Source organism: Notamacropus eugenii, chromosome 4 (genome assembly GCF_028372415.1).
Source record: "Notamacropus eugenii isolate mMacEug1 chromosome 4, mMacEug1.pri_v2, whole genome shotgun sequence".
Taxonomy (NCBI): domain Eukaryota; kingdom Metazoa; phylum Chordata; class Mammalia; order Diprotodontia; family Macropodidae; genus Notamacropus; species Notamacropus eugenii.
In genome coordinates, this window is record NC_092875.1 from 154,622,197 (window position 1) to 154,637,469 (window position 15,273).

The following is a 15,273-nucleotide window of genomic DNA, read 5'->3' on the forward strand; positions in this document are numbered from 1 at the left end:
TCTAAATTGTCTGCCTTTGGTAGTAAGCCTCTAGAGATACTGTCTATTTCCTTTACTTATTGAATCCCACAAATCAGTCAGTGTTGGCATAAATGAGCATATATTTAATGCTGGTGATTGTGTGATTTTCATAAATAGTGACTCTTGCCACTCTGTTAACTGCTCTCTGTTATCTTTTCAGTTGTTCTCTCCTTACTACAAAGACCTTTACAAAAAAAGTCCAGATAATCAATATTCAACTCCTAGCAAAGTCCTCTCTCTCTCTCTCTCTCTCTCTCTCTCTCTCTCTCTCTCTCTCTCTCTCTCTCTCTCTCTCTCTCTCTCTCTCCACTGCTCTCAAATATCCAGCTGACTGGATTCTAGTACTATTTTCTTTATTATTTTTTTCTGCTTAATTCTTCCTTAAAGCTTTTAATTTTTTTATCTCTTCTGTTTTTATTTCGCCTCATTTGCAAATATATCCTTGATCTCCCTCACCCAAGAAAAATCCCTTGTTGGAAAGAATAAGAAAGAAAAAGACACTCTTCAAAACTAACCAACTGAGCAGCTGAGTCAGACAATATACGTAATGCTTGTTCCATCCCTCCACCTCACAACCCTGCGCCTAAGTAAAGAATCAAGAAAAGTGTACTTTTCATCATTGGGGTCAACCTTGGTCATTATAATTATATAGCATTTAGGGATTTGTTGTTGTCCCCGTCTACATCACTGTAGTCAATGTACATATTATCTTCCTGATTCTGATGATTTCATTCTGTATCAGTTCATATAAGGCTTCTCATGCTTCTCTAAGTTCTCCCTTTTTATCATTCCTTATGATGCAGTGATACTCCATCACTTTTAGGTATCATAAATTTGGTTAGCCAGGGCTATTTTAATGCATAAGGAACTTTCCTTTCTTTGGAGATATATATATATATATATATATATATATATCCAATAGTGGGATCTCTGGATCAAAGGGCACAGGTATTTGCATCATCTTCTTAGCTCTTACATTAATTTGTGATTTTTACTAATGGCTACAGTGGGTACAAATCTCAGTCACAGACAGAGCAGGATACTCTGACCTTAGCAGTTTAATCTTCTACTCCCTGATGCACTGTCTGTAGAGAGGATCTAAGCCAGCATTCTAATATATATCTTTAAGGGAATGAATGGGAAGTGATCCAAAAATCTGATGAATTAGTTGGCAACCTACACTTGTCAGTCTGCTGGGAAGTTCTTCCTAACCTAATTCTCCTGCCAGTTAAAGCTGAATTCTTTTATTTGCCCTTAGCAGAAATGTAGGAACCTGGTGAACATTCAATTTTCTAATTAAGAAAATTATTTCATATTGACCACTTTTTAAAAAAATACTATTGTATGGGTATCATATTCCTTGCCTTTTCAATAAGTAGGGAAGGGCTAGAGGGAGTAGTATTTGGAACTCAAAATAAAACATCAAAAAAATTGTTATTATAATAGGATGGGCTTATGCTCTCAAGATAGGGATCTTATTGATCAGTCCCTTCTTATTATATATATATGTATAGATGCACATACACACACACACAATTTGAGAATATCTCAAATGTGTCAAGGCACTTGAGAATATCTTGGGTTGCAACATAGGACAAGTCTACTATGTCATCACTCTTAGGCAACAGAGATACCCTATGAATTACTATCATGATCTGAAGGACAGGAAGTTTACAATAGAATCTTCAAGGTGGACCAAAGAGCAATATTGTTTCCCTAGGTGTTGCTACCAACGTTGATTTTGGGAGGGGAGGGTGCAGATGCCCAGCGGAGGCAAGTCTTCCATCATTCTCCTTCTGTCACCCTTCCTTCACCCCTTCTAATGGGGGAGGGTCCTTCCCAAAAAAGGGGCTCCAGTTCTACACTCATATGGACCAGGTTCAGTCCCAAAAGAGCATGACTATGATGAATCAAGGAGGAATAAGGATTTTCTCCAACCCTCTAGGCATGGTAGTCTAAAAGGAATAATAACTCTGATGTCCGAAGATGTGGATTCAAATCCCACTTTTGATATTTGGGACTTGTTTGACCTTGGGCAGATTGCTCCCTAGACTTCACCTTCTCATCTGTAAAGTGAATGTATTGAGCTAGATGACCTCTAAGATCCCTCCTAGATTCTATGATGAATTATGCTCCCACCTCGGAGTGGTTTTTTTGGGGGAAATCTAAAGCAAAATTTAAGTATGACATGTTTAGGGTCTTCCTAAAAAGCATTAACTGAGTTTCTTCTAGAAAAGGTTCTCAATGGACAAAGTACATAACAGGTGTAGGACAACTATTGATTTCTTTTACCACACAAAAGAAAAATGCCTAAAACAGGAGACTTATGGTAAAACGTCTTCTGTTTCCTTTTGCCTCCAGGATCATGTACAAAGTTCTCTGTTCAGCATCCAGAGCTCTTTACAACCTTGCCCGTTTCTGCCTTTCCAGTTGTCTCACGCTTCAGCCTGCTCCACATGGAGGCCTACTGGCTGCTCCACAGACTTGATGTTCCCTCCCCCTCTCCATGCTTTTTTACTGACTGCTCCCAGCACCTGGAATGCTCTCATTTGTGTTTCTCAATATTCCTGGATTCTTTCAAGACTCAACTCACATGCCACCTTCAACAAGAGACTTTCCTGTTCTTCCCATTCCCACCCTCCACCCCCTAGTCATTTGAGCCTTCTCGGCTCTGCCTTCTTCCTACTCTGTATCTGGTATATACTTGATAGACAGGTGCATTCATGCATGCATGGATAGATGAACTGATAGATATAGATACATAGATGATAGATAAATGGATGGATAGATAGATACATGTATAGTTACATACATAGATGACCGATGGATACATCGATGATAGGTGCATACATCTATGCATACCTGCATAGGTAAATAGATGATATGGATTCACAGATGATAGATGGATGGATATTGATAATGTACTTTTTGTTGTTCAGTTGTATCCAATTCTTTGTGATCCTACTTGGGGTTCTCTTGGCTAAAAATACTGGACTGGTCTGCCATTTCCTTTTCCAGCACATTTTACAGATGAGGAAACTGAGCAAACAGCGTTCGGTGACTTGCCCAGGGTCACACAGTAAATGTCTGAGGCCAGATTTGAACTCAGGAAGATGAGTTTTACTGATTCCAAGCACAGGGCTCTATGTACTATGCTACCACCTAGCTGCCCCTTGATTAAGCACCTACTATGTGCCAAACACTGGGGATAGAAAAACAAGACAGCTCTGACTCTCAAGAAGCTGATGTTCTAACAGAGAAAGACAAAACATACAGGGAGGCCAGAAAGTGAGGGGAAGAAAAAAAGGGTCCTACACTAAGGCAACCAGTTTAGTGGCAAAGCAGAGGCTTCTGAGAGGCTGAGAGTCTAGTTTGCAGGGCTGTCATTCCTAGTTACTTAAGTCTCCATCAATCGCATGGCCATTACAAATAATCAGCCAAGTCCTGTGACTGCTCAGTTGGCTTGAATGAGAAGGGGAGGTCTTTACTGGGGTTAGGGAGGGGGATTCAGCTCAGAGCTGAGGGAATTTTGTATTTTGGTACATTCTGAGTATGTCCCAATGGCCATGCTCCCTACATGACCTAAATGTAGAAGAATTGACTTCCACCTAGGCATTTATTAAGTACAGAGTGTTTGCTATTATTAAGTACATAGTACCATTCACTAAGTGCTGGGGATACAAACCGAACAACTAAGATAGCCCTTTTTGGAAGCTTGCTTCCAGAAAGGTGCCTTATATATTATGTATAGATGCTGGGGTGGGGGCGGGGGGGAAGGGGGGTGGAGACAGGGATCTCCAGTCATCCTGATTTATATCTTGGCACGGGACCTAGATGGTTCCAGACAAAGTGAGGCTGCTGACTTTGCACAGCCCTCCCTCACTTAAATCCAATTCACTCGCAATCAGGGCGTCACCTCCCTGATGTCACGGTCCTCTTTGAGAACAAAGGACAAACAATAGAAATGCTAAAAAAAAAAAAAAAAAAAAAAAAAAAACCAAAAAAAAAAAAAACCCCAGAGGTTTCTGCAGAAAGAAAAGTGTGGACTAGAAGTGTGGATCATGGAGGATCTCCATGAGCTACGTGCAAGTTACATAGGAATTCTCCTGGGTGTACACACATTGTCCACAACCTTGGGAGGGTTTAGGCAGGTGGGAGAAGGGAAGTTTTACTTTTGTGTCATCTGAGTGCCCCCTGGTGAGTAGTGGTGAGCACTGCAGCATAGCAGTGTGATGCTTTGCAGATTTGCAGCATTGCAAATCCTTGCACACAACATATTTCGACATGTGGCTTGAGGATGACACCACCTGGTGAGCAAAATATAATAATGGAACATGGTCCAGTTGTGTCTGACTCTCCATGACCCCATCCTTCTTCAGTTCATTTTACAGATGAAGAGCTGAGGTATTCAGGGTTAAGTGACTTGTCCAGGGTCACACAGTTAATAAGCAGATTTGAGGCTGGATTTCAACTCAGGAAGATGAGTCTTTCTGGTTCCCAACCCAGGGCTCTGTCCATTGCCCCATGTAGCTGCCCAACAAAATATATATTAAAGTACCTAATTAATGGGTTGACAGCAAGTTTCTGTCTGAAACCAAAGGAAATGAGCCACATGTAGATAGGTACAGCTTTGGTCATCTCTGCCAAGAGAACTCCCCAAAAAGGAATCATGAAGAGCTGGATGTGACTGAAACTACTAAAGAAAAGTTTCGGTCTAACATCTACACCATGGAGGGAATACGTAGGTGGTCCACTGGTTAACCCGCTCTCATCACATGAATGGCCCAACTTTTCTAAGCATACATTTTCCTTCCATATCTCTTACTCTAAATCATCATATTTTCTTATTTGTTACGTATGGCAGTTGGTTAACACCCACCATATTCACTCTGTGATCCTTCAAGTGATACTGATTTTTAATTCTCAGATACTAAAATGACCCCTGACTTGGAACTGTATAATACTGACTGTTAAGACTAAAAAGATGGGCTCATTTCTGAGAAGTTTGGGAACATACAACGTCAATCTCAATCAAGGACAAGCTATACCAATATCCTCTTCCTTTTTCACTCAAGGTCCAATGCACTGTCTACTGAAATGAATGTCCAGGAGAGTGAAAGGCAGGGAGGGGTTTCTATTGAATAGCAGAGAGCTACTCAGACCTGAATTTCAGCCTAAGTTCTCAATACTATGGGTAATTCTCCAGTAGTTTTTCCTCATATGGGAGTTTCTTATGTCAATGAAATTGCAGATCCAGCCTCTACCCTTATAAGTTTTATATGTAAGGATGAGCTATGTGTTGTTCATCTAAGTGCCTGTCATAATCTGAACAATAGGCATCCTTTACCCACTTGGCTTTTCCCTGTGGATGGATAAGCCAAACTCTGGAGTGATTATGAGTCTTACCTAGGATGCTTTGCAATTTTCAAGGCTAGCCCAATATCATATGTAAAGGGCAGTACTGAGAAGATGTTATTATCCACCTAGGTTCCCTCTTCAATATGGACCTGCACTGATCTCCATGACTGAGACAAATGTACTTAATATGCACGTGTCCCTGTGTCTCTTGCTTCTCTCACGATTAATAGAGGGTGAAACAAAGATCTCTCATTACATCTTTTCATGAATAAATTTTGAGGCATTATGGGAGATGCTATTTTGGAAGCAAGCCTGCAAATTTTTTTCATAACGATTTTCTGTCACCAGACAATAAAGCCACCACACTTGGGCTCTGACATCAGATTCCCAAATGTCCTTCCAGAGGAATAAGAAATTGCATCACAGACAATAAGCAGCTGGATTAGACCTAGTGTATGTGGAGATTTGTGCTGGGCACAAAACTGCAATTGTAAGGGAATGGCAAAACAATTCACAAGGCATCTGAGAAGCAGAAAGATACTAAGTTGTGAAAATAAGCATGGACCCAAGTCAGGAAGACTCATCTTCAGTTTAAATCTGGCCTCACTTAGTTGCTGTGTGACCCTGAGGAAATCACTTACCCAGTTTGCCTCACTTCTTTATCTGCAAAACGAACTGGAGAAGGAAATGGCAAACCACTCCAGTATGCTTGCCAAGAAAACCCCTAATGGGTTCATGAAGAATCAGACACAACCGCAATGAGTGAACAAAACGCTGAAAATGAGAGAATATCAACCACTTCCAAACGTTATACTTACTTTTCCACCTATGTCTTATGAAAGTAATCTATACAGAGAACTGAGCCAAATTTATAATCCATCCACGTCATTTCCCAATTGATAAATGGTCAAGTGACACGAACAGGCAGAATTCAGAAGACATTAAAGCTATCTATAGTCATATGAGTAGCTTCCCACACCCATGGGAAAAGGGCAGGGATGGGGAATCAATTGCCAGTAATAAAGCCAGAGGAACAGGAGGTCTGGGCTGAGATACTTTCCGAGACCCTGAAATAAAGCTCAACCCTTGTTCGACTCTGGAACGTCCTTTCTCTCATATGCGCACCCGGCGTGGCCAGCCGAAGACCTCGGGAGGTGAGGTAAGAAAGACTCGGGTAGCCCACAGGCCTCTAGGCCTGTCAATATGAAAAAATACTCAATCACTATTGATTAGAGAAATACAAATGGAAACAATTCTGAAGTACCACCTCATATCTATCAAACTGGCTAATGTGAGAGAAATGGAAAGTAATAAATGTTGGAGATGTGTGAAAATTGGGCACTAAGGCGTTTTTGGTGGCATGGAACTGATTCAATCACTCTGGGGAGCAATTTAGAACTATGGCCAAAGGGCTGTAAAACGGTGCATACTCTTTGATCTAGCAATACTACTACTTGGTCCCAAAGATATCATTAAAAAAAGGAAAATGACTTACATGTGCAAAAATATTTATAGCAGCTCTTTTGTGGTAGCAAAATATTGGAAATTGAGGGGATACCCACAATTGGGGAATGGCTGAACAAGTTGTAGTATATGAATGTAATGGAATGTAATATTATTATGCTGTAAGAAATGATGAACATCCAAAAAGACTTGTGTGAATGGATGCTGAGTGCAGTGAGCTGAACCAGGACGTTGTAGACTGTAAGAGCAACATTGTGCTATGACCAACTATGATAGTCGTGTCTCTTCTGAGCAGTACAATGATCCAAGACAGTTCCAAAAGACTCACGATGGAAAACACTATCTACTTCCAAAGAACTATGAAGTCTGAAGACTGAATACTATTTTCACTTTGTTGGGTGGTTTTCCCTTTTCGTTCTATTTCTTCTTTCACAACTTGATGAATGTGGAACACGATTGAATGTTTAACATGACTGCACATGTATAACCAACCTATATCATATTGTTTGCTGTCTTAGGGTGAGGAGGGAGAAAAATCTGCAACTCAAAATCTTACAAAAATGGTGAAAACTATCTTTACATGTAATTACAAAAAATAAAATACTATCTGCAAATTTAAAAAAGTTCCTTTTTCTTTTAAAAAAAAAAAGATTCAATAGAGCAAAATACTTCCTTAAATACTTTTCTGTAGAAAGATAAGTGTGAGCTAGATGAGAATACTATCAGAAGCATTCTGAGGAGGTAGAATGGCTAGACTCACAATGTAGTCATTATTGGTTCTAAGTCATCTTGCAAGGAAGTTTCTTGCAGAGTGCCACAGGCATCTGTGTTATTGAACATTTTAATAACATGACTACAAAGCCGGGGACAGCGGATTATGGAGAGGAAGCTAACAAAATGACTGAATAAAATCAATGAAAAAGCATTTATTAAGCACTACGTGCCAAACACTATGCTAAATTCTAGGGACACAAAAAGAAAAACCAAGTCATAGTTGCTAATTCACTTTTACTTTATTGTGGCCAACTGTGACTCCAGACAAAGGCAAATCACTGGGGGCATTCTTTGGACTTCAGTGAATGCTGAGTAATATTTCTGAAATCAAATGATCCTTCATTTTCAATTGATTGACCATTTGTGCTCTACTTCTGGGTTTGATGGGAAAGAAGTGTGAAAGAGCAGAACTGGAGGAGTGCAAAGGTTGGGAAGATTTGAACACTGCTCACAAAGGTCAGAGATTGACTTGGGAGAAGGGGACTAATACTCCCTGCGGGGAGTATTAACCTTAAGTAAGTGCTCTTACTGCTAACCTGGAGAACCTGATGAATAAGAGGACCCAGGAAGGGCAAAAAGAATCGAGTGAAGTTGGTAAAGACCTGGGAAGGGGTAAAGGTAGATGAGTGTGGCTTTCAAAGTCCAAGAAAGAGATGTAGCAATTAATTTTGTTTTTTGTTTTTCTTAATAGGAGAGCTACTAGCAAGCTTGAGTATCTCACTTTTAGCACTTTATGGAGAGCTGAAAATGTTGCAGGTATCTGAATAGAATGTGAGATATTTGTAGAAACATGGAACTATGTTCAAAGTGCATGCTAGTCTTTCTGTAGAAGGGAGGTCACAAGGTAGAATATAGTTTGCTTCTGTTTTCTGTTAAAGGGAGGTACAGAAATAGTAAAGTGAGGAGTGCTGACCTCAGAGCTAGAAGGGTTCAAGCCTGGCCTCTAACACCTTCTGACTGCTAGAGCCTGGGCAAATCACAGACTACACATTTCAGAAAAGATGCTGATCTGCATTGCTTTCCTTTATCAATGAAATCAGAAGTCCAGTCTCTAATGCCTATTTTTTCTTTATCAAACATACCTGAGACGATGACATAAAAATGTCCAATGAATTGATGCCCGAAATAGCTACACAGCAATTAAACAGCTGCCCTTGGGTCAAAGTTATTTGGATAAAATGAGTTGCAAATATGTAAAAAGCTGACAGGTGAGAGTGATAATGAAAGACTACAGAAAAGCAAATGTTTCAATGTTTTTTTAAGTGAATGAGTCTGCAAAATATAGGTAAAAAAAAATTGACTTCAATACCGGGCAAAATTCTCACAATGTATTATTAAAGGAATGACTAGCAAATATCTACAAAGGGAAGCAACCATTATGAAAAGACATTCAGTCTAATCTAATTTCCTTTGACAGCGCTTTTCAACTGGAAGATTAGTAGAATGATAGTTTACATAGCTTTTATCAAAGAATGTCATTTTATCATGTTATTCTTGTGGACAAAGTGGAAAGAAGACAGATAAATTTGTAAATGTTCAAAAGACCAAACTGTAAGGAGTCATTAGCAGTTTGATTTCAATACTGAAGCTCCATAGTTGCCCAGGGGATCTGTACTTTGCCCCATGCAGTTTAATATTTAAAACTCTAATCTGTATAAAAGCCATTAAGACATACTTATCAACGTAGGTAACAAAGCTGAAAGCTGAGAGGAATAGCTAATTTACTGGATTGCAGTTAAAATTTAAAAGATCTCAAAAGAATAGAAAATTGAGTTAATTTTCTAATAACATGAAAGTCTTACACATGGGTTTAAAAAAAAATCAACTTCCCAAGTACAGGATGAGGGAAGACATAAGAGTACAATTCACCTGAAGCTAAGAATGATAGAAAGGATAAAAACTGACAACTTACTCCAGGTGAAAATCTACCCAAATATTGACGGAAACAAGGACAAAAAAAAGGATTAATCAGAATGCTAGGGCAATTCTGATGAAGCAAATTTTGTGGTTAACTTAAGCAGAAAACTTTCAACTCTTTATGTTTGCAACATGGCAGTTGCACATCAGGCTAAATTTGACTAATCCACCTCTTCATTTTTAAATACCTAAATAAATTTGAACTTAAAGAGCTTATGTTATTTGTAAATTACTTTGCAAGTTGGAAGGTAGAGTTGATTGTATATGGTACCTGGAATTTACTTAACTGAAGTTATACTCTAGGGATCTCTTTTTCTCAGATGGCTCTAAAATCTGCATTTTTCTTGTATCCTTGCTGTTTGACACTAATAATTACATAACTTAAAAAGGGGGAAAATTTTTTTAAAAAAGTATCTCTTTTCCATGGTAATTAGAAGAGGAGTCATAAAGGAAAAACCTTTGTTTTTCTCTAATGATGCAGAATGCTATATTGTCCTAGGTGTAGTTTGGTGCTTGGCCAAGGACCCTTCGTGGTTGAATATATGAGCTTCAGAGTGACTGGGGAATGAGGGGTGGGGTGAGGGTTTGAAGGAAGGAATGTAGGCAGTAAACTCCAAGTTAATTGGAAATTTACCTCCCTTTGGAGAGAAGAGCTGAATTACCCAGCTAGCTAGGGCCCCATTCAGGATTGGTCAACTCATAGTTGTGTTTGTCCTTTGTTTTCAATGATATCAGGGAAATGATTACATAACTTGCAGCTGACTCCAATTTGAGTGAGGGAGGGCTGTGCAAGGTCACCAGCCTCACTCTCTCCTGAGCCAAAGTGGGCTAAAAAGGCTTCATTAATTGAATGAAAGGGTCAATTAGCATGTTGAAATAGTTGCTTTCTGACCTTCTAAAAGGGAACTATATATTCTATTGTATTCTGAACTAAAATTCAGGTCCATCAGGAGATATATTCCCTCTTCTTTCAGTTTATGATGAGGCTAAAAAAAGCAAAATTTAGTATATACTTAGATATTCTACATTTTCAAAAATGTACTCAAATGTAAATTCATTTAAAATTATATGTTCTTCAGAAAGTCCTTTTTTATTGACATTTTAGGAAGGAGGAAAGAGATAGAAGGAAAAGATATACTATGCATAACTTACTTTACTGACTTCCTAGAGTACTGATTAAGAATTAACAGCTAGAGCACTTAAAGTTAACACTCCCTGTCCAAGTCAATTTGGTGCATAGGCTAATTTAAATTTGAGGTTCCAATCTATACTTACCATAGAAGATGAAGTCCACACCCCATTGCTGCTCTCAGCAAAAGCTGAGAAGACATCAAGGCTTCCCTTAGCTCTCCTAGTTTCTGCCGCTGAAAGCAGAGCTGACAGGTGGCAGAAATTCCCCAGCGCCTGTCTATTATCACTGGGAGCGGGGGCATTTCTGCTGCCCATCACCTGCTACTCTGAACAGCAGCCAGCAGGCAGGAATGAGGGGCTGAGGAGATCTCTGCTGGTCAGCAGTAGCTGGTGTGAGCAGGAGATGGGGGATTTCTGGTACCTGTCAGCTGCCAGTGTACCCACTCTGTAAGTTAATTCCTATTTTGAAGACTTTCTTAACCTTAAAAGGTCAATTTATATGTGTGCTCTATGGTACGCAGCACTATCTAGGCTACGCTGTTGTGGTGATAAGATGAGGTTTCCCAAAGGAGGGTAATCTGTCTCATATAAGCACATTTTAGGAAAGTTCCATGTCCTAACCTTTAGGGGGTGAGGCCTCATACAGAAGATCCAGAAGTTCACAGAATGACTAAATATTGTGACATACATTTAGCCTGAATCTGATCACAAGTTAATGCATTCTGATTCTATTTACACGTATGCTCTCGCAGCTATTTTTTTCCTTGACTGCCAAGTAAACCTGGGTAGATAATTCAAGCGTGATTTAACTGAGTACATTACTGCCAGATCAATGTTCCTAAATATCATCACTATCATTAAGTCATTCCCTATTCAAGAACTATTCTACTGTGTCTAAGATGTTATATTTAAACACTTTTTATTTTTAATACTGAGATGATCCTGAATGAAAAAATGGCCAGGAGAGAAAGCACATATGTATAATTTCCACCCTCATCAATAAAAGCAAGCAAATCTCTGGCAGAAGATGCAAGAAATGTCACAGAGACCATGTTCTAACAATCACAACGTCACAGAGAATTTTTCTGGATGTGGAGAATTCTTTCTTTTTAAAAAAGGAAAGGGAAGAAGGAGGATTTTTATTGATAACAAGCAAAACATCTTACACAACACAGCATTCTTTAAGTCTCTTTGAAAAGCAGTTCTATATATACACTGCATTTATACAAAACTTCAAACCAGTTCAAACCATAATGAAACCAAATGGAAGTATTGGGTAAAAAAATTTAGATTTTAGCAAACATTTCTTGTTGTATTAACATATTTTTTAATTAAGAAAATAAACAGTGTGGACTTAAATATTGCTCTGCAGTATCTACATACAAATACAGAACTAATTAGACTATAAAATAAAATCCATTAGATGAGTGCCTAAAAGAATGGAACATATTAATTACCAGAAATGATAAATTTACATTTCAATAACTGACACCCAGGATATTCTTTTAAAGGAAAAACTGTTTGGCACATTTCTTAATTACTCAGGCTCTTTTTCCTTCCCTTTCTTCCCCCTGAGGAAGAACTCTAAGAAGTTCTGGCAGATAAACCAGGGTCCTTGAGTCTTTGAAGAAATATGAAATTCAAAGTTAACCAAAGAAAATATTTTTTTACAAAATCCAGCATCACATTAGGAATTATTTACTCCCAGAAAGCAAAATAAAACAAAACAAAACTATCATTTGCTCAATTTATTTAAACAAATCAACTTAGAAATGTCATTGAATTAAACGAAACTCTGAACATGTAAACATACTGCCATGTTCCTGAAACAGATGTTAACACCTGTATAAAAGTTAGCAATCACTATTAGGAAAGCAGTTCATTGATAAAGGCCAATCCTCAGCAAAACTAAAGTCATTTTGTTTCTTTACCCTTTCTAGCATTTGTAAGTCAATACTACCAAACTGCAGTCAAGAAAAATAAGACAATATTGGATGGTTGGATCAGTACCATTGGTTACAGCTGTTTCAAACAATTTCTCTGAGCACATAAAAACAACTAAGCCAATCGCATCAAATAATTCATGGCTTTTTTTTCTTGATCACAATTCACTAAGGGATGTTAATTATGGTCCTTGTCAAACACATTTGGTAAAGGCTATTTACAGTGTACATGGCTGAGCATGCACTATTTATAGATAAAAGATACCTGCCAGTTCATTACAATATAATTACACAGTGCCTGAAAATGGAGCATTTCACACATCATTTTAATCAATACCGTTTCAAGTGGGAAATGTTCCTTATTTAACTACAATTGCAATACTTACAGGAAAATTCTTATAAAAACACTAATCCCCCCTCAAGAAATTTAGATGCATATTCTACACACTACAGGTTAAGGCAGTAAAAAAATGTATTCCTGATAACTGGAGTTCTTGACAATGTCAATTAAAGCTGTCTGATTTTAGTCTTCCATTCTCCATCAAAACTTTGATGTCTTATATAACTAGTGTGTGAATGATTTCAATTTTAAAGTCAAAAGACATTTTAGCAACAAAGAGAACAGAGCCGAAGCTGGTAAAAATAATTGCTTGGGAAAGGAAAAGGTTAATTAGAGTTTGACTAAAAGAGTTCACATCATTAAAAATGAGCAATTAAACATGAGCATGAACTTTTAAAAAGAATCAACAGAAACAAGACCATATACACATAGTTGAACTTTCGTAATATAATTAAAAATATACTGCACTTTGAAGAATTCAAGTAATTTAAGACTATCAAAAATAACTTCACGAACCACACTCAAGTGTCAATTGCATTTCTGATCTTTTAATTGAAAGCCTTTTTTCTTTACCTGTCAACTAAACCGTAAAGGCTCAGCTGAAAAATGACAAATGATTCTGTGTTTGCACTTGTGACTCCTTTAATACACACTGCTACCAAAAATGTGAAATGCGGAAGATTATGCAATTAATCAAAGCACTTTGTTTACATGTGAAGCAAATTCAAATGGTAGACAATCTGTGAATCAAAGACGCAAGAAATACCCACTATTTTATAGTCAGCCATTCCTCTAAACATTCCTCTAGTTCTCAGCTGCAGAAGAGACAGAACACAATCTGTTGTAAACAGGGCACTGTTGTAAAACCAGGAGATCTATTCTTAAATTAAGATAGTTCATAAAAATGAAAAAGAGACTCCTAAGCATCTTCCAGCAGCGTAGCATGTTCTGCTGAGCTCTTAATTCTGCAAATTAACTTTCCTTTGATTCCATTTTAATGATGGTTGCATTCACAGCAGTTTTGTCTTTAAAAATCAGTTGAAATTTATATAAAATTCTGTACATGTTCACAAATTATTGCATAAACAGCATAATCTTCAAGACAGTGTCTGCACAACACATGTCCAATTCAGGATAAAATATTCACGTTTCTCGTCTGGCTTTTTTCTTCTTTTTTACTTGTTTGGGAGATTCCCAGCTAGCTTCAGACTTGGCTAAAAGAGTGGCAAAACAGAAAGGAAAAAACTTAGATAAAATACCTGTCCATGCTTCATAAGAGTTACAATATAAAATGCAACAAAATCTTCTTTAAAAAATTCTCTTTTATGACAATTTTACTAATCTATGTTTAATTTTTTTAGGTGCTATGTTTTCAATATTCCATCTCCCTACTATATATTTTTGCTATTACAAAGATTTTTCTAATTGCCCTTTTCAAAGAAAAAGTATAGTAAGTGGTTCCAGCCCAATACAAATAAGCAATGCAAACCACTTCAGGGAATTCATTATTTGCTGGACTAAGAAAACCTGTACTTATGCTTTTAATACACTGTGCATAGGAAAAATCAAGAGTAAGTGAAATGGTCATCTCTATGAAGGTTGCTTTAATGGTCTTAGTCTTACTCTGACTTCTGTCCTAATTAAGAACTGTTCCAAATTATCAATCTTTTATAACTACTGGACATTTACTCAAGAAAATTCTTTTAATATTGGGTTCTTTGGAGAGTCTTTAAGAAGATCACAGAATAATTTTAGAGCTGGGAAGGACAATTAAAATGAGCTAATCAATTAGCACCAGGTTTCCCAGTAAGAATCTCATAAACCTGGCCAACAAATTAAGGACAACGGAAGCTAGACAATCTAACCCTTCCTACTTCCTTTCCGAAACTTAAAAATGTTACTGAAATCCTGGCAGTACAGAGGAGCTGCATATTTGAACCCCTGATCCCTCCAACTGCCTTTCCCTGTTCTCCCATCTCCCCCTTTTATTAGAGTTTACTCACTCTGGGAAGGAGGCACACTATTCTGCTTAAGATTAGGCTTGGAAACAGCTGTCTCTTGTAGCGTCTGGGGCACTTGGGAAGGGATCTTGTCAGATTCATTCTGTGATAAAATTACAGATGGCTCGGTAGAAACAGCAAGTGGAAGAGTCTTAGGCTATATTGAAATACAAAGTTTAAAAAAAGATTTCTTGTATAATATAATATTAAACATTCAATTATGTTCAGAGGACTTTCTTAATAATGCATAACTGGTGAATGATCTTAACGAAGATGCAGTGATTTGTTTACCAATAGAAGCACAAAGCAAACTTATTCTTTTCCT

At 37.8% G+C, this 15,273-nt stretch overlaps 1 protein-coding gene across 3 annotated transcripts in view; it reads right to left on the reverse strand.

Moving 5' to 3' along the window:
• Positions 1 to 12,398: 12,398 nt before the first annotated feature.
• MTDH (metadherin) overlaps positions 12,399 to 15,273 on the reverse strand; it is a 70,221-nt gene continuing 67,346 nt past the window's right edge. For 2 of the 3 annotated variants that reach the window (XM_072603442.1, XM_072603439.1), the window contains exons 12-13: positions 14,952 to 15,105; positions 12,399 to 14,162 (exon numbers count right to left, since the gene is read on the reverse strand). In XM_072603442.1, coding sequence (XP_072459543.1) covers positions 14,092 to 14,162; positions 14,952 to 15,105 — 225 coding nt within the window. In that variant the 3' untranslated portion in view covers positions 12,399 to 14,091. The remainder of the gene's footprint in view (positions 14,163 to 14,951; positions 15,106 to 15,273) is intronic. The other variant, XM_072603441.1, reaches the window with a different exon arrangement.